General features: G+C 34.7%; 1 protein-coding gene and 1 non-coding gene across 2 annotated transcripts; one reads left to right on the forward strand and one right to left on the reverse strand.

The window, feature by feature from the left end:
* The first annotated feature begins 363 nt into the window (after positions 1 to 363).
* On the forward strand, positions 364 to 24,076 carry FAM133B (family with sequence similarity 133 member B). Its single transcript, XM_010972729.3, has 11 exons — positions 364 to 521; positions 7,880 to 7,977; positions 9,737 to 9,815; positions 10,494 to 10,568; positions 10,702 to 10,734; positions 11,163 to 11,225; positions 11,698 to 11,790; positions 13,124 to 13,174; positions 17,766 to 17,858; positions 20,326 to 20,373; positions 22,463 to 24,076. Exons 1-11 carry the CDS (start codon positions 498 to 500, stop codon positions 22,547 to 22,549), a joined length of 744 nt encoding a protein of 247 aa, XP_010971031.1. The 5' UTR covers positions 364 to 497; the 3' UTR covers positions 22,550 to 24,076.
* On the reverse strand, positions 14,007 to 14,078 carry TRNAT-GGU (transfer RNA threonine (anticodon GGU)). The gene has a single exon. It is a non-coding gene; the product is annotated as a tRNA-Thr (tRNA).
* Positions 24,077 to 24,081: the final 5 nt, after the last annotated feature.

A 24,081-nucleotide genomic window follows, 5' to 3' on the forward strand; every position in this document is an offset into this window, starting at 1 on the left:
TTAATATACCATATAAAGGAGTTTTAAACCATCGAAGGATTTTAAAGAGGGAGATTGTTTTTGTACGACCACATGCATACTAGACCAGAGTGAGACGAAGCAGCTCCTGAGATGCTACAGCTGTCCTTATTCACAATCTTAAGAGTCTCTAGAAACTCCTAAAGCATCTACCCAAAGTGCATCGGGAATGGAAGAGAGCAAAACAATCCAAGGCCAACGGAAGTGAGCTGCCTTGGCGAGCCTGCTACAGTACTAGGTGGGTGTTAAAGAATAGGAATCTCCAGGCAACCCCAGGGAAGTGCAGGTGATCCCGGGCACCCGCCTCTCCTCCGCGACGGTAGGTGGCGCTGTGGCCGGGCGCAGGCGCCGGGGCCGCGCGGCGCCGCTCTCTGGATGTGGTGGGGAGTTGGCAGAAGGACCTGCGGCGGGCCCATTCCACAGCCTCTCTGGCCTCGGCTCCCTCCGTGGCTGACCGTGTGTGCGCTCAGTCCGGCACCATGGGGAAACGGGACAACCGGGTGGTGAGTACCAAGTGGGGAAAGCAGTGGGGTGACGCGGGGCTGGGCAGCAGGAGAACGGGATCCCTCGCTCTTCTCGGCGGGGCCTGAGGGTCAGCGGCGGCGCTCGGACCTCGAGCCTGGAAACCCAGCAGCCCCCCCACCCCACCCCACCCCGCGTCGGCCCCATACGCGCGTGCGCCGCGCACGCAGTTGGCGCCTTCGAGACCCCACACTCTCTTTCCTCTTCTCTCCTGTTTTCTCTACACCCCCTCTCACTGGCGCACTCTCTGGCAGTGCTCTCTGGCATCCTTCCCTCCCACACTCGGGCCAGCGGTGCCCAGTTTCCAGAGCCGCAAGGGCTCGAGTCCCCTGCTGTAAATAAGTCCAAAGTCTGAGCTCCTCTCACCCCCTATGGGGATCGTCCTCTAGCTCCGCGCCCCTCCCGTGCTCACTCGGGTGGGATGGAGGCGCTGAGGCCTCCGGCGCAGCCCCTGCACCCGGGGGCCTGCAGCGCGCCCAGTTGTAGCGGCAGGCGGGCTCCCGTTTGAGAACCAGAATGGAAGCATTTGGCTTCGTGCCCCAGCGCCCAGCACTGCCTGGTACCTGGTGGGCCCTGTGAAGGAATGAATGGCCTGATAATCGTTGACTGCAGTCAGGTACAGACTAGAATGTCAGTTTGGGTCCTTTGGGAGTTGAGTGACCTAGGATAAGTTACTTTTCTTCTTTAAGCCTCTGTTTCTTTATCTCTAAAAGGGGATCAGTGTTGTCCGTAACTTTGCAGAATAGTTGAGACTACAAAAGGCAAGGTGGCCGGGCGAGTGCTTGAAAGTTATTATTCTAGTTAATAAGATAAAAGTGATACAGAAGTAACTAATGGCAGAAGGAATAAGAAATCATATCTGATAGAAATTTGAGGTTCTGAGGGCATTTTGACAGGCAAAGATAGGAGGAAGATCTAGATGACTACTAGCATGGTTTGGAAAGCCCAGGTTATGAATCAGATTGGATGGGCCATAAACTTACGGGATTAGCAATAAATTTAGGTTGCAGCTTTACAGTTTCTAGCCTTGGCTATGATAGAATTTTAAATCACTGAGCAGGAAAATGAAAAAAGTAAATGCGGTTGAAGCTAATGTACTAAATTTAATGAACTAGCTTTTTTTAAATTAAGCGATCATTTCCTTTGCGGGTTTGGGGTGGGGGGGTGAAGTGCTAAAAGAGCTTTACTTTTATGAAGTATTTCCTATCTTCAAAACGTTTATTTTAACTTTATATAGTCTTTAAAATTAAAGATGCCTAGGAACCACAGTGGTGAACTTTGATTACAAGGTTGAGGAATGTTCTTTTCTGCTTTCCTGGCTGTAGGTCAGACCTTGTGGTATCCTGATTGTCAAAGAGTTGGTATGGTGTTCTCCTGGAACATCCTTAAGTTTCAGGTGTTGAGTGTTTTGGCTCTTTAATGACCTTAGGTCTTAAGGGTTTATAAATCACCAAACCTTGGGTACAGTTTTCATGCAGAAACCTAAGATGTTTTGTTTTACCGGCAAAAGGTGTTGGTCTACACATCCTTTTAAAGCATTTGAAAAACTTCAAATTAGCTTCATTTACTAGAGCATATTGATAATAACTTTGGGCTCTACTTATTACTTGGTATCTTGTCTTAGCACAGGGTGTTGTGGTAGCATTTTATATGCTCTTGAAAGGTTGTGGAAAGGAAACCAGGAAATTGAGAGGTAGAAGACAGAGATTGACTAATTCAGTCTCCTTGCAATGGAGGAGGAGATGGAACTGTTTAAACTGGAACCAAAATAACCCCCAAAATTTGGGTCATCTGATACTTAGTTCAGTATATCGTAACTCTTAATTTTAAATAAAATGAACATTTGCTTCTGAAAGTAATGGCATTTTTTCTTTTTTACAAAAAGATAAAATTCATAGTTTTAGAGATGACAGAATTGCTTTCTAAAAAGCCATAAACTTAAGGTTGAAGGGTTTTTTTTTTAAAAATAGGCTTTACTCTTTAGAGCTGTTTTGGTTTCACAATGAAATTGAGCAGAAAGGACAGAGAGTTTCTCATGCTCCCTGCTCAGAGACATGCTCAGCCTCCCCTGCTTTCAACCCCCACACCTGAGCCGTATGTTTGTTACAGCTGATGAGCCTACACTGACACATCATTTTCACCTGAAGGCCTCAGTTTACATTTGGGTTCACCCTTGGTATTGTACGTTCTTTAACAGTTTTGTGTTGTTTTGTTTTTTCACTGAACATTTTAATTCTTGAGATTTGTAAAAGGCTCTTAAATTCGTGCTAGCCACCCTTTGTGCCCACTGTTTCCCAGAAGTTTCCTTCGTGTTCTTTTCTGTTACTGAAACAGATATATCCTCTAGATAAAAATAGGCAATCAAAGTAACAGATGAAGTTCTGCACATTTTGTGCTTCGCTTCGCTGCATTGCTCTTTTCCTAGCTGCCCACTTATATATTCCCTTGAGCTGAAATTGCTGTCCTGAGTTTCAAAACAAATCCTTTTCTGTTATCCAGTGCAGCAAATTGGAGCCACAGACAATTCTAGTTACATGTGAATATGAGTGATTTAAAAGGTCACAGTATTTAAAGGATTAAGTCATAGACATTTTAAGAAATTGCACAATTTCTTTATTTTGATCGATGCCCAACCACCCATGCCTTAATGTTAGGAGCGTTATTTTTCATACCTATGCAAAATAAATGAAAGAGCTTTTTTAACCTTTGTGAAACAGTTTTTCTGTTTTTAAAACCTTTCTTTTGTGCATAGTAAAAAAGGAGTACTGTTGCTTAATGATTATGAGCAGAGTCATAATCAGGTGTTTTGCAAGGAGCCTGTAAGATGCACTTCATAAATATTGCCATTATAATTGAAATAAATGGAGATATTTGGAGTGTACTTAAGCAGACTGAAGATAGTATTTATGGTCAAAAGCTTGAAAGTTAAGCCTTATTTCATATTAAGTGATAGCTCATGTAATTGTACCATAACTTGTCTATAATTAATAGTCCTTAGCATGCGAATATACTACTTTATTTCATTTTCCTCTGAAAAGTAAGCGATGAGTTGGTATGACATTGGGAATGCAGTTTCACAGTAGACATTAAAACACAAAAATATTAATGTACTTTTAAGATATATGCTCAGAAATTTAAAGACTGTAAAACATGGTAAATGTAGTGTTTAGAGTTTTTTTTTAAATTAGAATGAAAAATTACTGCTCTACTATCTGAATTTTTATGTGAAGACAATTCAGCTCTCTAAATTAGAGTGGCAGTATTGTGGTTGAATTTTTTTTCATTTTGTTTACTATTAATGTTATGGTAATGTTTGCATGTAGTATTTTCTTTCTTTTTTTATTGAGTTACAGTCAGTTTACAATGTTGTGTCAATTTCTGGTGTACAGCACAATTTTTCAGTCATACATGAACATATGTACATTCATACTCCTATTTTTCACTGTGAGCTACTACGAGACCTTGAATGTATTTCCCCACGCCGTACAGTATAAACTTGTTTGCGTGTAGTATTTTTGTTTTATAAAGGTAATGAGTAATTTATTTGGTTTTTTGTTTGGGTTTTGGGGTTTTTTAATTGAAATATAGTAGATTTACAAGGTTGTGTTTGTTTCAGGTGTACAACAAAGTGATTCGGTTGTACATATACATATATATTCTTTTTCAGGTTCTTTTCCATTATAAGTTATTACAAGATACTGAATATAGTTCCCTGTGCTGTACAGTAAATCCTTATTGTTTATTTTGTATATACTAGTGTGGATGTGTTAATCCCAAGCTCCTAATTATCTCTCTCCCCCACCCCTTTCCTCTTTGGTAACTATAGTTTGTTTTCTATGTCTGTGAGTCTGTTTCTGGTTTGTAAATAAGTTTTTTTTTTTTTTTTGATTCCACATATAAGTGATACCATATGATATTTGTCTTTTTCTGTCTGACTTACTTCACTTAATATGATCATCTCTAGGTCCATCCATGTTGCTGCAAATGGCAGTATTTCCTTCTCTTTTATGACTGAGTAATACCACATTGTGTGTATACACCACATCTTAATCCATTCATCTGTCGTTGGACATTTAGGTTGCTTTCATGCCTTAGCTATTATAGTGTTGCTGTGAACATTGCAGTGCATGTATCTTTTTGAATTCGTTTTCTCCAGATATGTGCCCAGGAGTAGAATTGCTGGATCATTTTGTTAACTATTTTTTGTTTTTTAAGGAGCCTCCATATTGTCCTCCATAGTGGCTATACCAGTTTACATTCCCACCAACGGTGTAGAGGGGTTCTTTTTTTTCCACACCCTCTCCAGCATTTATCATTTATGGACTTGTTAATGATGGCATTTCTGACTGGTGCGAGGTGATGGTTTTGATTTGCATTTCTCTAGTAATTAGCGATATTGAGCATCTTTTCATATGCCTGTTGGCCATCTGTGAGTTACTTTTTAAAATTTTGTCCAGTGTATGAAATGATTAAAAACTGACAACTGTCTTTACATTTTGTTGCACATGCATCTAGAATTTTTTTTTAATTTTTAGCCATTTATTAAAATGGCATCTGTTTCTTGGCAACTTGCTTTTGCTTTTCACCTGAGAAATCTTGGACATCTTTCCATGTCAGTAATTATAGATCTACCTTGTTCTTTTCAATGGCTACATAGTATTTCATTTTGAGAGTATACCTCAGTGTATTTAATGAATCTCAATTTGATGGCTATTTGAGTGTTTTCCATTTTTCCTATTTTAGTAATATAGTTTTGAGCATCCTTGTATATATTTATAGCTTTGGAAATTAAGTTTTTACTATTTTAAACTTAAAATATTTTACCATTAAGTACTGCTAAAGTTATGACATGATACCAAAGAAGTGAGAAGGTGACAGATATTACACTCCTGTTTTAAAAGTAAGGATCTTAGCTTGCACATTGTACTTGCTTTTGGTTATTATGGTTGTTATTGTCATTCATTGGACCAACAACTGCTCCATTGTGGTCTCTGTTGGTTGTCATTTCCGCATGAACTGACTGAAATTCTCAGCAAAAGCATGAAATAAAGGAATGAAATATTTAAGGTCATAACACTTGATATAAAAAAATTACTATATTCCTCTGTCTTCAGAGTTGCATTTGATATCCACATGTAGCCCTGATTCTGTGAATGTCTCTAACCTTAGGCGCTCTAGCATTAATTCCTGCCTGTAAGAAAGTTATATTAAAGGTTTAACTTTTTCATCTCACGTAATTAGGCAGTATCCAATTGAATGCAGATAGTTCTCAGTGTGTTGTTTATAGTGGTTTTATATTGTTTACTCTGCTGGAGAAATCTGGAAACATTTGTTATAAAGGTGGGGATTTTTGTCACTTTTACAGATTTTGTTAAATAAAATGCAGCAGATACATTGTACTCTTCTTTTGGAATGTTATGTTATTTGGTTTAAGGCCTTAAAATTAACCTTGGTAATAGTCATTTTAAACCAAAATTCTTTTTATTTAAAAAGTGGAAGAGTTTTTATAAATGACTTAAATTTAATTTGGAAAACTGAATGTGAGGATCAAGGGGTTGAAACTGAATTAAAGACCAGATTTTTTAATATCTTTTTCAAAGTGAATTCTAATAAAATAACACCTCTTTGCTAGACACTATCATTAACAAAGAAACCTACTTTATGTTGTCTCAATATGTTTTTAGAAAAAGTGTCTAAAAAATGTGTTTTTCTGCTATAGTAAGTCTAGTATACACAGCTTAATATAATTTTTGTGGTCTCTTTATTATGTGGAAATAAACATAACATAAAATTTCACTGTTTGAACCATTTTTAAGTGTATAGTTCAGTGGCACTAAGTACATTTACAGTGTTGTACAACTATCACCCCTATCCATTTACAGAACTTTTTCATCATCCCAAACAAGAAGCTCTGTACGCATTACGCAATAACTTCCAGCCCCTGGTAAACTCTGTTTTCTGTCTCTATGAATGTACTTATTGCAGGTTCCTCACATAAGTTGAATCATACAGTATTTGCCCTTTGATATCTGGCTTGTTTTACTTAGTATGCTTCCAGAGTTCATGTGTGTTGTAGCATGTATCAGAGTTTTATTCCTTTCTAAAGCTGAATGATATTGCACTGTATTATATATCACATTTTCTTTATCCACTCATCCACAGATGGGACATTTGGGTTGTTTCCACCTTTTGGCTGTTGTGACTACTGCTGCTGTGTACATGGGTATACACGTATCTGTTTGAGCCTCTGCTTTCAGTTCTTTTTCAATTCTAGTTAGAGGTGTGATTTTTGGATAATCTGGCAGTTCTGTCTTTAACCTTTTGAGGAATCATCAAACTTTTTCAAAACAACTGCACCATTTTTAATTCTGACCAGCAATGTGTAAGAGTCCCAGTTTCTCCACATCCTTAATGATGCTTGTTATTTTGTTTTTTGATAGTAACTGTTCTAATGGGTATGAGGTGGCATCTCGTTTTGATTTGCATTTCCATAATGACTTGTGACATTGAACATTCTTTTACATGCATATTGGACATTTGTGTATCTTTTTTGGAGACATGTCCGTTTAAGTCCTTTGTGCATTTTTGAATTGGGTTGTTTGGGTTTTTTGTTGTCAAACTGTAGGGTTTCTTTATGCACTGTGGATATTAATCCTGTATCAGGTATGTGATTTGCAAATATTTTCTTCCACTATGTGGGTTGTCTTTTCTTTCTTTCTTTATTTATTTTTTGGTGTTATTTTGGTTTTTTGGTGGTGGTCTCTTGTGGATTGTCTTCTCACTCTTTTGATAGTGTTTTTGATGCACAAATGTTTTTAATTTTGACGGTCTTGTTTATCTATGATTTCTTTTGTTGCCTGTGCATAATTTAATTTTTGATGTTAACAGTTTGCATGTAAATTTGCTATCAACATGGCACTGTATTTCCTGAAACAGAAGATTTGGTGCAGTAAGCAATGAATTTAGAGTTAGGTCTTCTTTAACTTCTTTGAAACTGAGCTTTTTTGTTTACCATTGAGCTTAGTATTACTACCCTCAGCTTTATTGGGCTTTGGGAGGAAGCACTATAAAGCTATCTTACAATAGAAAAGAGGTATCACTATTCATCAAATCTCTGGTAAAAACATTTTCTGTGAAATAGTGGTATTACTCATATCCCAAATTTTTGAGGCTTAATGGAACATTGAATTTATTTTTTGTAGTGAAAAGTTGACTAATCAGATTATTCATGCTTAGACATAGTACACATTTATAATAAAGATTGATTGATGAGTAAGCAAATGAACTTTTGCAGTTTTAATGGTTATTTTATTGGAGTTAATTTTGTTTTTTCCTCAAGGCCTATATGAATCCAATAGCAATGGCGAGATCAAGGGGTCCTATCCAGTCTTCAGGTCCAACAATCCAAGATTATCTGAATCGACCAAGGCCTACCTGGTATTTGTGAAACGATTTACCTATTTATATGGTTTTCATAAACTTTTTGAAGGTTATTGTTACAACTTTTATTGATTGCCAGGCAGTTGGTAGATACATAATTTTTCGAAGTGGTATCTGATATGTGCTTTTCTGTTGAATGTATAAAGCACATGCGTGAGTGTAAAGCAAACGTTAGAGAACGCACTACCCAGCATAGCTAAAGCTCTGCCAGGGAGCCTTTTATACCAAACACACCTCCTAAAAGAGACCTTAACCGTGCAGTGTTCTAAGCTATTTAAATGGTAGGTTTGAATAATTTCACCCCTCCCTGAGATGTAACTAGGTGTTGAGAAAGATAATGTTAGGCCTTGTTTCCAGTTTTATCTGCTGGCTTTTCAGTGAGTTAGAATTTCCCATTATAACATTTTTGTTTGAAATTGTTTGTTTTGTTTTGCCCTTGTTGAATGGCTCTGATGTTTTGTAAATAAAGCACCAGAGCACTGACATTATTTTTTAGTATGTCTTGTTATTAAACACCTATACTCCTGACGTAACGTAAGACAAGCTTCAGAGTTGTTAGCTTTGGACTCCTCCTAAGGGCCCCTGAGAGCTGGGCAACTTAGCTGCAAATTGTGTTGTTTACACATAACAGAATTCTTCCTTTGAGTTAGCTAGGAAGTCAGCTGTGTCTCCCTCTTCGAATGTTCATAAGTGCTATTGTTTACTGTTGCAGCATACCAGAAAATAAATTATCCCAAAACAAAGTACACTTTATCTTTGAAATTGAGGAGAAGGGATGCACTTTAAAGGGGAAGTGCTTAAGCAAGTGTATGACGTGTGGTCAGAGGTCCCCAAGACAACTCTCAGGTTGGGTAATTCACTAGGATTCACAGAGAGTTGTACTCATGGGCAAGACTGCCTACAGTGAGAGGATAGCAGCCGCAGTCAGCAGAGGAAAAGGGTGCTTGGGGCAAGGTCCAGGGGAGACTGGGTGCAGGCTTCCAAGGCTACTTCTGCAGAGTCACACAGGATGCATTTAATTCCCTTAGCAGTGAGTTGTGATAACACGTGTGAGATGTTGCCAGCCAGGGGAGTTCATTAGTGATTCAGTGTGTCCAGGTGTTTTTTATTGGGGACTGATCAGATTCTTCCTGTCCGATGGCAGAATTCCAGAGTTCCAGAAGGAATGCAGGTGTCCATAAAATCTATAGCGTTTGTATAGACAGGCACAGTGAGCCACTGTTACCAAGCGGTGATACCAGAATCCAGCCAGGGCCAGTGTTTCTTGTAAGCAAGTACACTATAAAATGGGTGACTTAGTAAGAGACTGTAGTAACTCAGTCAGACAGACCTTAACTCACCCTAACACTGAAACTCCTAGCTTTGTGATCTTAGATCTCTTACCTTCTCCAAGCTTCAGCTTCTTAAGCCCTAAAATGGGGGTAAAAATACTACCTTTTCTCATAGGATTGTTGTGAAGATTAAAGGAAGATGTATTTAAAGCAGTACCTGTTATATGGAAGAACTCAAATGTTTGGTGTATTGGTTTTTATAATCCATTTTTAGAAGAGGAGTGACTAGTGTTAGCTAATAGGCTTTATTTAATTGATTTACAAGGATATGAACAAAGAAATGTTAAATGTAAACGCTGGAACTGGTATGGGAGTTTATTAGGATATTTAAGAAAAATTTATTTATGAAATTTTTGTTGTCTTGTTTGTAAAGCCTCCATCTCCAATTTGAGTTGCTTGAAAATTTGTACATTCTACTTTTTAAGGGAAGAAGTGAAAGAACAACTAGAAAAGAAAAAGAAAGGCTCCAAGGCATTGGCTGAATTTGAAGAAAAAATGAATGAGGTTTGTAAATTGTGCCTTTAAAAAAAAAGACTAATTTTTTTCTTATAATAAGAAAAATGAAATCATTTTTTAATAAACCACAGATTTGGGCCAAGCTCTTTAGGTTTAAAGGGGCTCTGTATTTTGGAAGTGTTTTTGTTACATTGAGAACAGGTTTGTATATAAATATTTGATTTCTTAAAAAAGAAATAGAGAAAAGCCATCTTATAATAATTTAAATTATCTTAAGGTTCCTCAGTGTTAGAGTCTTCCCTTTTCTCCCTTCGTCCCCAAGCCCCTGTCTTATCCTGGAATGTCCATGGTAATGATTGCTTGTTTTGATTGCAAACATGTATGTGGTATTTCAGCCACAGTATGGAGTAATTCAACTTTTACTGTCTGGAGAGACAGTTGTTAAAAAGAAAAAAGTTCTCAGACTCAATAATAATACCTACTCTTCCTTTCGTTATACAGTGAAGAACTCCTACCCTTTAATATTCTCTTCGAAAGGAGCTAGGAGAGGCTTCTTTGGTGACAGGGTAAAGGATTCTGGCATCTGCATTTTGACTGTGATTAGAGGCTGGGATGGGTGAGACGTGGTAGAGGATGGAAGGGAAGGCAGCAGTGGCTGTCTCTGTATATTTAGATGTACTAGAAGGGGATGGATAGCCTCTGATGGTGTTTATAACTTTTCTGCAGAACTGGAAGAAAGAACTAGAAAAACACAGGGAGAAATTATTAAGTGGAAGTGAGAGTTCATCCAAAAAAAGACAGGTAATGCCATTTTTAGTTTATTGCTGTTCTTAATCTCACAGTTGGGTTTTCATAGTAATGGTGTGCACTATTAGTGGATACATTTGAAAATACGACCTTAATTGGATTTGTGCTTTTATGTGTTTGCTTTTAGAGAAAGAAAAAAGAAAAGAAGAAATCTGGTAGGGTGAGCAAAAGTTTTCCATTTTTCTAAATGTTGCAATCAAGAGCCTACAAAAAAAGTGAGACTAATTTGTATAACCTGAATGCTAACTCTAGATGAGTCAAGGAGCCTGGGGTCCTTTGGTAGTTATGGGTGGTTTTGTTCTGTTAGTGATAAAAGAAAGGTGCCACCCTCCTTATAACCTGGTAACTCCTTTATTACTAATAAAGAGGGAAAATTGACTACTGTGCCACATCTGTTGTTACTTTGTTGTGCTTTTTGTGTTTGTATGTATGAGACGATGTGAGATTTGACATTTTAATATTTAAGTGTTAGAAATATGGCATCTGTTTCTCAGACACTAGATTGGTTTCTTTAAGCATTTGAGAGACTTAGTAAAAGAAAAAAATTCCTGCATCTCACAAGCTTTCATTGTTTTGTGCTTGGTCAAGTATTCATCTTCTTCTTCATCAAGCTCTGATTCTTCCAGCAGTTCTTCGGATTCTGAAGATGAGGTAATGTTTGCCTGTAGTGATTCATGAACTAATATGTCTCTGATATCTTTAATGAGAAGAGGAAACCCATTGTGAAATATCTGTTAGAAATGTTTACTTCCAAGTCTTGATTAATTATCCATAACTGAGAGCACTGACATGAATAAATAACCAGATATTTAAATATTGGTTATGTGTATTTTTTAGATTCCTAAATTTGTCTTGTTCATTTAAAAATATTGGTAGAAGAAATGGATTTAAAAATCTAAAATGCTCCTTTATATAAGAATTACATTTAACTCAAATGAATTAACTTTTTTTATAAATCAAAGTGATGTAAATTACATTTAAAATATTAATTAAGTAAAACATACATATTTAGAAACTGGTCCTTTCATTAAGTTTTGTTCATTGATAAAGTTTTGATGTAAATAAAATGCATTGTTACATTTTTGTAACAGAAAGCAAATGTTTTTTTAAATCTTTTATATAGGATAAGAAACAAGGAAAAAGGAAAAAGAAAAGGAAGAGCCGTTCACATAAATCTTCTGAAAGCTCCATGTCAGAAACTGAATCAGACAGTAAGGTAAAATTATTTAGATGAGTAACATTTTGGATAGCAGACATTTAATTAGGTTTTTCTTTTAGTTCTTTCTATCTTAAATTGCTCTTGATTTAGAAGTGAGATACTGTTTTTGTACTTGGATGCTCTGTGCCACTTCATTGATGTATTTGATAATATTGTACATATAGCACTTAATTGTTCTCTAAATCCTTTCACATACAGGTCTCTCCATGTCTCATCATTTTTATGACAGCTTTATGATATAGCATAGCAGACATTATTTTTCCCATTTTCATAAATAATTGGGAGTTCAGAGAAAAAATATCTTACTTAAATTCATATAGCTAGTATTAGAATTGGAAGTTGAATCTGTCTTCTAATATCTGATCCAGTGTCCTTTCTGCTCTACTGTACCTAAATCTGTTCTGTACTATCCAGAATTGTCAGGTGCAGTTAACTTTCAAACATTAGTGGGAATAAGAAATACATGCAGGTTACAGTGAAAATGTAGATTCCTAGGACCCATCTCCAGAATCTGATTTAATGAGTCTGATTAGGCTCAAAAGTAGATTTTTTTAACAGATGTTCTCTGTGATTCTGATGCATGGTGTCCATGGGCCACAATTTGACAAGCGCTGTCCTGGGGTTCCAGGAGAACAAAGAACTATATGATTTTATGGCAGATGCTACTTGCCCTACTGAGATTTCTTCTGATAAAATGCCTGGTGTCTAGAAAATATTCGGTAAATGTTGGTTTTCTCTGTCTCAAAGGAGAAGAACCAGTCTAGTGATCCTGATAGCTAACATTTATTGAATGCCCACTATGTATTAGGCCCAGTTCCAAACACTTGACTTACTAACAGTCCTCTCAAAAACTCAGCGAAGTAGTTATTTGTTTATCCCACTTTATGGTGAGGGAAGGGCTCAGAGAGGTTGACAGCTAGAACTGAGAGATTCAAAAGCAGAAATTCTTGCCTCCCCACCTTGTAAGGAGAGTAGGGAAATCAGATTGATGTCTGCGCAGTGTAAATTAGAACTCCAGTGCATATGACCGCTATAGGCAAAAATAAGCAATAGCATAAAGTCTTATTCTAAAATAAACCATGTGGTTATGCAGACAATATCTGTCATTTTAGATGTAGATAGATTTGACATACAGCCAGACAAATGAAGTGTCATTTCTTTACAAGCACGAATATACACAACATATATTTCTCCTTTATTTTCAGAATAAAATTCTGATACGAAGTAAATTTTTATCAGTCATAGAGTAAATCTCCGTTTTGGTATTTTTGTCCTTGTGCTATAATGCTGTATCTTTCAAATTTAAAAGTGATACATATTTGTTTTTTAGGATAGTTTGAAAAAGAAAAAGAAGTCAAAGGATGCAACTGAGAAAGAAAAGGTAATTTATACTATACAATGCCCTAAGATACTTAATTTACTTCAAGAATTACTTTGAGAAATTAATGAGGTATTCCCCTTTTTAACTTAAGAGATTTCTTTTGCTTTTATGGGATTTCCTGTTGATTTAAGGATATTATTTATTGTATTCATTATTGAGGGTAAAAGACAAGAAGAGTATTTCTGCAGAGAATTTCAATTTGTGTAGATTAATGGATTATCTCAGATTAAAATTCAACATAATGAAGATTTTAAACATTTCCCTTGTTTCCTCAAGTCATTTTAAAGAACGTCCTTTTAATTAAAAAACACAGACTTCTGTTTCACACTGAGCATACATAGATAATTTTGAAAAATCTTTTTTCTACTCTAAGTAGATGTTTTAATCTTTATTTATAGCTTTTCTTTGCTTAATGCTAAATTTAACCCTACCTAAGTTCTTGATTTACATTTAAAAATCTTCCTGATTATGAAAAATGAAGAAAAGCCTAAAGAAAGCAAAATACTAATAAAAGGAAACTGAAGACCAGTATCACTATATTTTATTGTCTTTTTATATCATTTCTTAAAAATTAAGGTGAAATTCACATAATATGCTGTTAACCGTTTTTAAATTACAATTTGGTGGTATTTAGTGTATGTACAGTGTTAGGCATTAATCACCGCTCTAGTTTCAAAACTTTTTCATCATCTCATTAAAAACAACTCATATCCACTGAGTAATTAGTTCCCTTCTTGCCATTCCCTGGTAGCCTCTAATCTGTTTTATGTCTCTATGGCTTTGTGTGTTCTGCATATATCATATAAATTTATTTTATTTTATTTTCCCTTAACGGAGGCACTGGGGATTGAACCCAGGACCTCATACACACCAAGCATGCACTCTACCACTGAGCTATGTCCCCCAGCCCCCTGGATATATCATATAAAAGCTGTCATGCTATATGCAACCTTTTGTGTCTGTCTTCTTTCACTTAGTGTAATGTTTTCGAGGTTCATCCAAGTTGTAGCATGTATCAACATTTCATGCCTTTTTACAAATGCATGTAGTATTCCATTGAATGTGTATACCACAATTTGTTTATCCATTCATTCGTTGATGGACATTTGAGTTGTTTGTATCTTTTGGCTAATATGAATAATGCTTCTGTAAATATGCATGTTTCTGTGTGGACATAGGTTTTCATTTCTCCTACGTGTATACCTAGAAGTGGTTTTTTTTTTTTTAACAAGTTTGCAAATAAAACTCTATTAACACACTAAAAAAAGAAACCATATTGACCACATTGGTTTAATTCCAAGTATCCAGGGATAAGAAATTTATTGAAATAAATTGTCATATTAACTAGTCAAAGGAAAGAAATCATGTGATTATTTTAATAGTTGCCAAAAGGGTATAATATAATTTCAACAGAAATTTATGATTTTCAGAGCCATTATAAAATAAGAACAAGTGATTACTTTCATGTTTTTAAAAAATTTGTGAAACTAAAAACTGGTAGTATATAAACATGAAATATTAAAACAACTGTACTCTGATGTTGAAGTACTTTTCAAAATAATATAAGGTACACATATAGACACACATAATAAATAATATAATACACAAATACCCATATACATACCAATTAGAATTAACAAGTAATGTACATTTTGTTATATTTGCTTCAGGTCTTATTTTATTCAGTGGAGGGGAAAGTCCTAGGCACTCTCTCCTTCCTTAAAGGCAGCTGTTTCTGCATTTATACATTCTTATTACATAAGTATGTGTTCATAAATAGTCATATTTTGTATTTTCAAAATGGTATCATTGTGTTTCCTTCCGAAACTTGTTTTTTCACTCAACATTGCTGTTGATGTTTATCCTTGTTGTTACAAGGATAAGGTTGTTTCTTTTGCTTATAATATTCCTTTATTTTAATTCATCACAGTATGTATTTTTGTTCTCCATTTATGGATATCTACATTATTTTCATTCTTTAGTAACACAAACAGTGCTGCAATGGCTATCTGTTACCTACTTCTCTTTTTCCTTAAGTTATCATTAATTTTCTAAGATATACCTGGAACTATAATTTCTAGGTCCTGGGCGGTACATACATTTAACTTTGCCTACATTTTGTTCAACCAAAGTGCTTGTTATTAATTTGTACCCCTATTAGTAATGTATGACAGTACCCTTATTCTACATGTATACTTGTCACACTGTGAGACTTCCCTTTTAGCCAGTTTAACATGTGAAGATATTTATTTGCTTATTAGCCATTCACATTTCATTTTCTGAAAATTGCCTATGCTTGATCTTTGCCTGTTTGTCTGTTTGGTTTTTTAATCTTGCTAATACGAAAGAGTTCCATACTTTGGATGCCAGTCTTCTTTCAGACACACGATTAGCATCTTTTGGTCTATGGCATCTCAATCTTGTGTAGGATGTCTATTATTATCTTAGAAGGTTTTAATTTTAAGTCATATATATCGATCATTGTTCTAGCTCCATTTTTATTTTAAATTGTTCTGAAAGTGCTAGGCAATGCAATACCTAATTAGAAAATATAATGGAAGAAAATATTTCATTTGTAATAGTAACAAAAAGTATATAGGAATATCTTAAAGAAGTGAGCAGGATTATTTGAAGAAAACTATACAAATCTATTCAGAGATGCATGAAAATTTAATAAATGTTCCTGTGTATGACTTGCCCTACGAGAAGTTAAAACATTTTTCATATGCTTTGATTAAAACCATATATGTGGTACAGGAATAGAGAAAACAATGAAACGGTGTAGAGTTCAGGTGAAAATTTATAAGTATTTGTGGAATTTAATATATGATAAAAATAGTGTTTCTTGGGACAAAATGACTAGCCATTTGGGAAATATAAAGTTGAATTCTCCTTAAGGCCAGATAAATTCTGAATAAGTCAAAGATGTAAACGTATGAAAATGCAACTAGAGAAAGACAGGGTAAATATAACATTGTAGTGGGAAGGGCCTATACCTCAAAACTCAAATTTTTGACCACTTAATTCAAATTCTGAATGGCCAAAAGATACAGATTACGAAAAATAAACCATGAACAAAGTTTAAATATAATGAACAGACCAAGACAAACAGCTAGGAATACGTAAGACAAAAACTTGGTGATCTTCAATACTTTAATGAAAGCAAATACCTCACATATACATAAAAATAGGTAAAATACATGTTTAGGCAATTCTTAAAGAAAATATGCAGTGTATTCTAGTAATCTCAGATTGTTATGACTGATAACTTGATTAAAGAGGCTTTTTGGTAAAGTTTGATTCATGAATGAAATAAACAATTGTGAGGGTTGTGGGAGAGTGAGAAAATCATTTGGATGAAGGCTACTTTGGCCTTTAATTAGCTGTTATTGTTACATAAAGATTTTTACCCTCACATACCCTTTACTCTATTTCAACTTTGTTTTTAATAGCAAAGAACCCATATGCCTGCCCTCCAGAGGGAGATGGGTTAAGTAAATTGTATCAAGGGCGGCCAAAAATGACGGTGTAGTTGGCATGGAAAGATACTATTGAGTGAGAAAAGCGGGTTCCAAACAGCAAGTATTTATGTAAAATTGTACATAACACACACACACAGATGTTTCCCAAAATCCCTGTGGTGGGATTTGGATGAATTTTCTTACAAATTTTTACCAAAATAATAAAGCCATTTGCAAAACAAAATTAAATCACCTATAATCTAACACATAGATTATCACTGTTAGTTTGTTTTCTTGTTTTATTTATATCCTAAAATTGGGTTCGTGCTATATAAAAAGGTTTATGTCATTTTTTCTTTGTAGTATTAGGTGGTGAGAATTTTTTTCCATTTTGTAGTTTTGTTGTTTTTATTGTTAAGAACTACTTCATACATAGGGAGGAAGTAAATCGAAAATAGTAAAATGACAACCAGTGTATTCCCTGTGCAGCTTTAATAAATTTTAACATTTTGCTATGTTATTTCAGATATTTTCAAAATGTTTTATTTCTTAAAATATGTAAGTCCTTGAGTACTCCTCCCAGTCTTCCTCGACTCTTCTTCCCCAGAATTATGTATACTTATCATTAATTACTTAGAGATTAAGGGTGGTGTTTTTTATGTGAATTTAGCACTTTAAATACACTTAAGGAACTACTGTGCAGAGATCTTTTTAGATCATTACAAATAACTACCTATTGATTTTCTTTTTTGCAACACTAGGCCTTTCTGATCCAACCCTGAGTAGAAACTGGATAAAAGAGTTAGACTGCAGAGGACCCGAATCTTAATACCATATAGTTTCTTACGACTCTTTAAAATTCTGTCATGTGTAGTTAAAAAAAATAAGGAGGATATTACATCTAAATGGATATAGTTATTTCTTTTCAAATTATTTAATAAAAGCTTTGCTTTATTGGAATTAGGAATTAAATCCTGATAAATGTCACCAATTTTAGACATCTCTAAAATGAATATGAATAATTTTTGTGATAATTGGAAAATTTTGAAAATAGGACTTAAAAACATAAAATTTGTTTGTCATAGTATTATATCTTTCTGATTCAATATACATGTATTTATTTTTCACAGGACATTAAAGGACTCAGCAAAAAAAGAAAGATGTATCTTGAAGATAAACCTTTATCGTCTGAGTCTCTGTCAGAATCAGATTATACTGAGGAGGTAAGTTCATAATCAAATCCATTTTCTTTACCTTAAGATGTTTATTTGATTTCACTAATATGAATTATTTTTTTTAATTTTATAAATATTTGATTTACTCACTTTTCTAATATAATATGAAAAAATGCTATTTTAGCATGTTGTATATTTTTATAGAAGATAATAATATGGCTTTTATTTTGATAGTCATATTTCCACATACCTTTCCAATCCAGATCTTTTTATTCTAATATTTTCTTTTAATTGATGACATGAAAGATACTGTATAATATATAGCATATTAAAACCCACCATTCCCTTGTTTTTGTTTAGAGCTCCTCTTGAAGGAATAGAAAAATGATGAGGTAGAGCAGAAATGTTGGCATAACCTCAATTTTCCTCTCTAAAATGAGGGAGTAGGGTTAGATCATCTATACAGTCCTTTTCAGCTCTAATAGCCTTGTCTTAGATTTTGTACTCTATTGGAATTAGAGTCCATTCTTAGTTAAGTTTAGGCCTATAAGTTAATCATCTTTGAAGTATTTCTCTGGTTGGACTTGATTTCCTCATTTGTAAAATAGAGCCGTTATTGTCCCCATTTTGTAACAGTATTTTTGTAATCCTCCTTAAATGAAATTTGTAGCTAATATAGCCTGCCTATACACATTTTTATATTATCCCCTAACAGAAATAAAAATTGAACACAAGGAAATAATAACATGTAATTTTAATAAAATTATATTTCACTACATAAGCACTTGAGTATAGTAACACCAGAAGACAAAATATTAAGATGTAACAAAATTCAGGCTGTAGCGGGTGCATTTATGTATGCCCTTCAAAAACTGCATAGTAGTAGTGTTGTCTTCAGTGACACTTTCGAAAATGGTGGATAGTTCTCAGTAAAGCTCTGAATGAAACAAAATAGTCTTCCCCCTATTTATATGATACTGCTCTTCTGGGACATTCACTGTACTGTCATCCTTTGACATCTGTGGAGGATTTATTCCAGGACCCCTGTGGATACCAAAATCCGCAGGTTCTCAAGTCTCTTATGTAAAATGGCATATTATTTGCATGTAACCTATGCACATCCTCCCGTATACTTTAAATCATCTCTAAAATACATATAATAACCTAATACAATGTAAATGCTCTGTATAAATAGTTGCTGGCATGTGGCAGTTTCAAGTTTTGCTTTTTGAAACTCTTTGGAATTTTCACCCCCAGACATTTCTGATCTGCAGTCAGTTGAATCCACGGATGCTGAACCTGTGGATATGGGGGGCCAACTGTATCTTAAAACTCTATACAATTTAAATGTCGATGCTCTTGTACATAAGATAAGAATTGTCACTTTTATTAAAGTGTACGTATGTTCCTTACAAGAAAGAAAAAAACCTTAAAATGCTATACAAAATACTTTGTATTCATATTTTAATAAATTTAGTTTCTGTATTATAATTGGGTTGATTACATGAATGTCAAGCAGGCTGTTCAAAAGTTATATATCAGGGCTATCCTAGACGTTGCACGACAACACCCCCTGTTTTGGCCTGGCTAATATGGGTGCAACACAGCGACTGACCCTGCCCCTCAGTCACTGTGATGACAAGAATAACCACAAACACAATAATTTTCTAAGTGCTTTCAAGAGAAAGCTACCGCCCCCCTATTGAAAGCTAATGGTCTCTAACGCTTATATGTTCTATTCCTTTAGTCTATTATTTGTGCTATTGTTAGTTACATTTTCATATATATAATATGTAGTCATCTAACAGGTAAACCACAATTCAATATTTAGGCAATTTTTGTCCTTTAGTATTCTGTTGTATTAATTATGTCTGTCTTAATATAAAATGTTACATTTGGATTTAACGTTAAATACACATGGCTTTAGCAACTTTGAATTTGATTTAAATCCAAAGTATCACACTTTAAATATCGAAATATTACTGGGGTCATAATTTTTACTTCAAAAGATTTTAATCAGTTCACTTATACTGAATATGCTATAAATGTGAGTGTGTGTGTGTATGTGTGTATATATATATCTACCCTTTATTGAACACCATAGACTAAGAGGAACACCTACTATATTCCAGGCACTCCTCCTTGAGGGTAGATATTATTTACATTTTACAAAGACAGTGAAACTGAGGGTAGTACATAGCAGAGGTAGGATTCAGAGCTGATGTTTTTTATCAGCTGTACCTCACTGTTGTTTTTAGATGCTAAAAGAAAATATAAGCGAAGCCCTCTAGAGATTTAAATTTTTAATTTTCTTTCCTTTAAATGTTTTTCATTGAATCCTTATTTTGATATAACAGGGGTTTAAGGTATATAACAAGGCATTTAAAATATTATTTTGTTGTCACAATTTTTTTTGCATAAAAATTTTAAAGATGCAAGGTATATTAGGGAATTTTTTAAAATGACTTGAGTATAAGTTACGTATTTATCTTCTCCATAAATCTTAACTTTTTAGGTACGAGCAAAAAAGAAGAAAAGCAGTGAAGAACGAGAAAAAACAACAGCAAGTATCACTTAAGTTTTTACATGACAACAGTATAGCTGTTTTTGTTTAATACAAAGTGACTCATGGTAAAGCATGATTGCATTTACTGGGAACGAATATTTATTGTGAAAGGGTGGTGTTCAGCAGCTTCATTTAATGGGTTGGAGAAAGCTAAATTGGCTCAGGTAAAAGAAAGAATACCCTAGTAGCAAACATCTCTGTTTCCATTTCAGTATTTTACTGTTAAAAATGTAAGCTTAAACTTTTGTTTGACTTTCTTAAGCTCTAGTAGGAAACACAAGAGTAAAATATGATGATTCCCTCCATCTTTGACAGTGAGTCCCTCTAGATCAGCAAACCTGGTCAGAATAGAAAAGGGCTCTCAGAGCACAGGCTGCAGCAAAAAATAAGCAGGACTATGACAACATAGATGATTTGCTAACAAAGGCAATTCTTTTGATCATTTCTAAAGCCAGCTCTGCTATTACACAGATTGAGAAGTAGGAAAGGAGAAAAAAGGAAGAGGTGAATAAGGAAAGTGGAAGTTGTATCCAATGAGAAGCAGACCAACCTAGACAAAGTATGTAACAGGTGATCAAAGAGTAATGCGGATCGTAACGGGAAAGTAATTTAGGAGCACTTACAGAAGTGTGGGCTATGGCCTTTGAAAGCATTTTCTTAGGGAGAGGTAAAAGCAAAATGAAATGACTTTCTTGGTGCTTCAGGTGTGGAGCGTGGAATTAAAGCAAAGAGTAGAGTCAGATAGCTTAGATATTTGGTGTAACTAAAATGATGAATTACTGATGCCATTTACTAGGATGGCTAAGAAAGGATTTGGAGAGAAAAATTAAGCATTTTTTATGGTAATTTTAGATATGTCTGGTAGGGCTGCAGTCTTGAGTTCAGAGCACAGGGCTGGATATGAAGATTTGATATGAAAGTGGTATTTAAAGCATGTGACTCGGAGAGCATGTGGAAAAGAAGGGAAGAAAGCCCCAGAAGGTTGAGCAGAGGAAGAACTACCAAAAAAAATGAGGTCTTTGTGATAGAAGAAAAGCAGCAGAGTGAGGCATCATGGAAGCCAGGAAGAAGTGTTTTAAGAACAGACTGGTTTACTGTTCTTTTATGAAAAAGTAATCTATACTCAAAACATTTTTTAAAGCCCCAGCCTGAGATTCTGGACTCTGTAACAAAGTGCCTGTGTATTTGGACTTGTAATGAAAAGAACAGTAAATATTTGCTTAGAGCCACAAAGTGGTGGTAGAGGCCTTGGGTAGGGGTGGGAGGAACTGCAGAAAGTTCTGATAGATGAGGAAATGGATAGGAAGCTTTGCTTTTGCCACCTTAACGTGTATCTTCTCTTTTCTTGCTTTTTACTTTCTCTTGAACATCAATAAGTAGCGTATCATTGATACCACCTTCCCGCATACCTGTTTTCTGAAAGTTCTGCCGTCTCTTTTACAGAAATAGAGTCAGATTTCAGCAAAATTCTAGCTTCCTTTGCCTAGTCACAATTCGACCACTTTTACTAGGCTTCAGTGACATTTTCCTTTAAAAATCAAGCATATGTTTTACTAAGCTAAATAAGACTTTTCTGCTATACATCAATATTTTGTACCAGTTAGCTGTTAATTTAATAATTAGGTTTACCAGTCTAAGAAGTACATATCTGTTCCTGTTTACTTAAAAGTAGCAGGCTTAGTGTATTCGTTCTCTGAAGACTATCATTTTACAAACAATTGTGTTTTGCTGTGATGTGATGATTCCTTTGCAGTAACTACAATCACTTCACCTTTAGAAATTAGATAACATGAAGTATAGCAATTTATACCATAATTCAATAGAATTTATTTTCTACAAAAAATTTTATTAGCAGCTACACTCATGTACTAATGACTTAGAGTTTTCCCTTATCTTTTTGAAAATTGACAAGCACTCTCTTGGTCCTCATATTTATATTATCAAGACTTTGGGAAATGTTTTCAGTAGCTTACTTGCTTGTGTGAATTGTTTGAAATAACTAGTAGCTTAGAAGTACTCATGGTAAAGTTGTTTTTAATTTGCAGGTTTTCATGTAGATACATCTAACATGGAACTATCTTTTCAGGAAAAAACAAAAAAGAAAAAGAAGCATAAGAAACACAGTAAGAAGAAGAAAAAGAAGGCTACTTGTTCAAGTCCTGACTCACCATAACATAAAGAAGAATCAGGATTCACTTAAAGAAAGTGCAATGTCTAGGGAAATTGCAACTGTGAAATTATGACATATTTACTAAAGTGCATGAATTTTCTTGTTTTTAGAATTATTCCTGGACTATTCAGTAGCCACTCAGATGCCGCTGTGTGAAAGGGCCATAACTGTTGCCTGCTGCTTGAACATCTCTTTTTTTCTCTTCCAGTGCTTAATAACTCTGGGAGATAATAATATACTGCAGTCATACTAGTGGTTAAGATATTTGGGAATAAAGTTAATTATTTTTGACTAGAAGTATCTAATGATAAATCAACAGAAATTGAACCTGGGTACATCATTAAGATGTAATTAGAAATGAACAGATGACTCTAGTTAACATTTTTGAAGTAGGGATTACATTGATATTTCAAAATCCTTACTCTGTAGATAAGTGTATTTTGATTTTTCCACTTTATACTTTTATTTACCTGGGGAAGGAGCTTTTAGGGTTGGGGTGGGGGGGTGGTTTGCTATCACTTTAGCTAGCAGAATAGTGTGCCTTTATCCTCACACATCTTATTTTTGTGGACACAGTAGCCATGCTTCATGGAGAGGTCAGAGCTGGGTATGGCAGTCTTGCCCTTTACTGAGCTTAGTGACATCCTTGGACTCTCGTATGCTACTTTGAGTGAACCAGAAAAATAGCCTTTTGCAGCATGAGAATGCCCGAAAGCTCTGGGATTTACCTCCACTTCAATAATACTGAATGTTTTTTAGCATTAGAATGTGTTATAACATTTGAACTAATTTTGACTACACTTTGGCTTTGGAGAGGAATCATTTCAAATAGACACTGGTACTTTTTGAACTTGATAGCTAAAGATTCTAAAATGCATGTTTTATACTGTTACATTTTAACCAGTCAGGAAATTTTTATGTAACCAGTGATAGTTATTTTGTTTTTTGTATGAATTTTGTTTAGGCTGTAATGTTTAGCTTTTTATTAACCCCTTATTCTTGCTATCTTAAATTCCATACTGTGTTTAACAGCATACTTGCCAAGATATTTAGCATGTAAAAAGCAGGTTTTTGATGTTTTGTTTTCATTTTTTGGGTTTTTTTTTTTTTTAACAGCTTCATATTGAAGCTGAGACTTACCATAAGCAAGTTAAGTGGCAGGCTTGGTATGCTGTGTCTTGTTACATGAAGCTCTTGCCAGAATCTTAGTAAATACAACATTTTAAAAGTTTGTCTTTATATATTCACAACAAATTATAAGTTTAAATTTAAGTGAGAATTACATTATTGCTTTTCCTGTGTCATTTACTAAGATTTTGTGATTCATATCTCCTGCTGACTTGTTTACTAGTAATGTTAAAAAGAATTGAGAAATCATTTTCACTTTAGCTTTTTATATAATCAGGTAACATGAAATATAATTTGATGTATAATTTTGCCTGTTATAGAGGGTGTGCTAATTATAGTGGTATATGCACAAAACATTTTGGCATGACAAGAAGCTGAATAAATAGCTATTTTAATTAAAAATAGCT

Source organism: Camelus bactrianus, chromosome 7 (genome assembly GCF_048773025.1).
Source record: "Camelus bactrianus isolate YW-2024 breed Bactrian camel chromosome 7, ASM4877302v1, whole genome shotgun sequence".
In the NCBI taxonomy this organism is placed as follows: Eukaryota; Metazoa; Chordata; class Mammalia; order Artiodactyla; family Camelidae; genus Camelus; species Camelus bactrianus.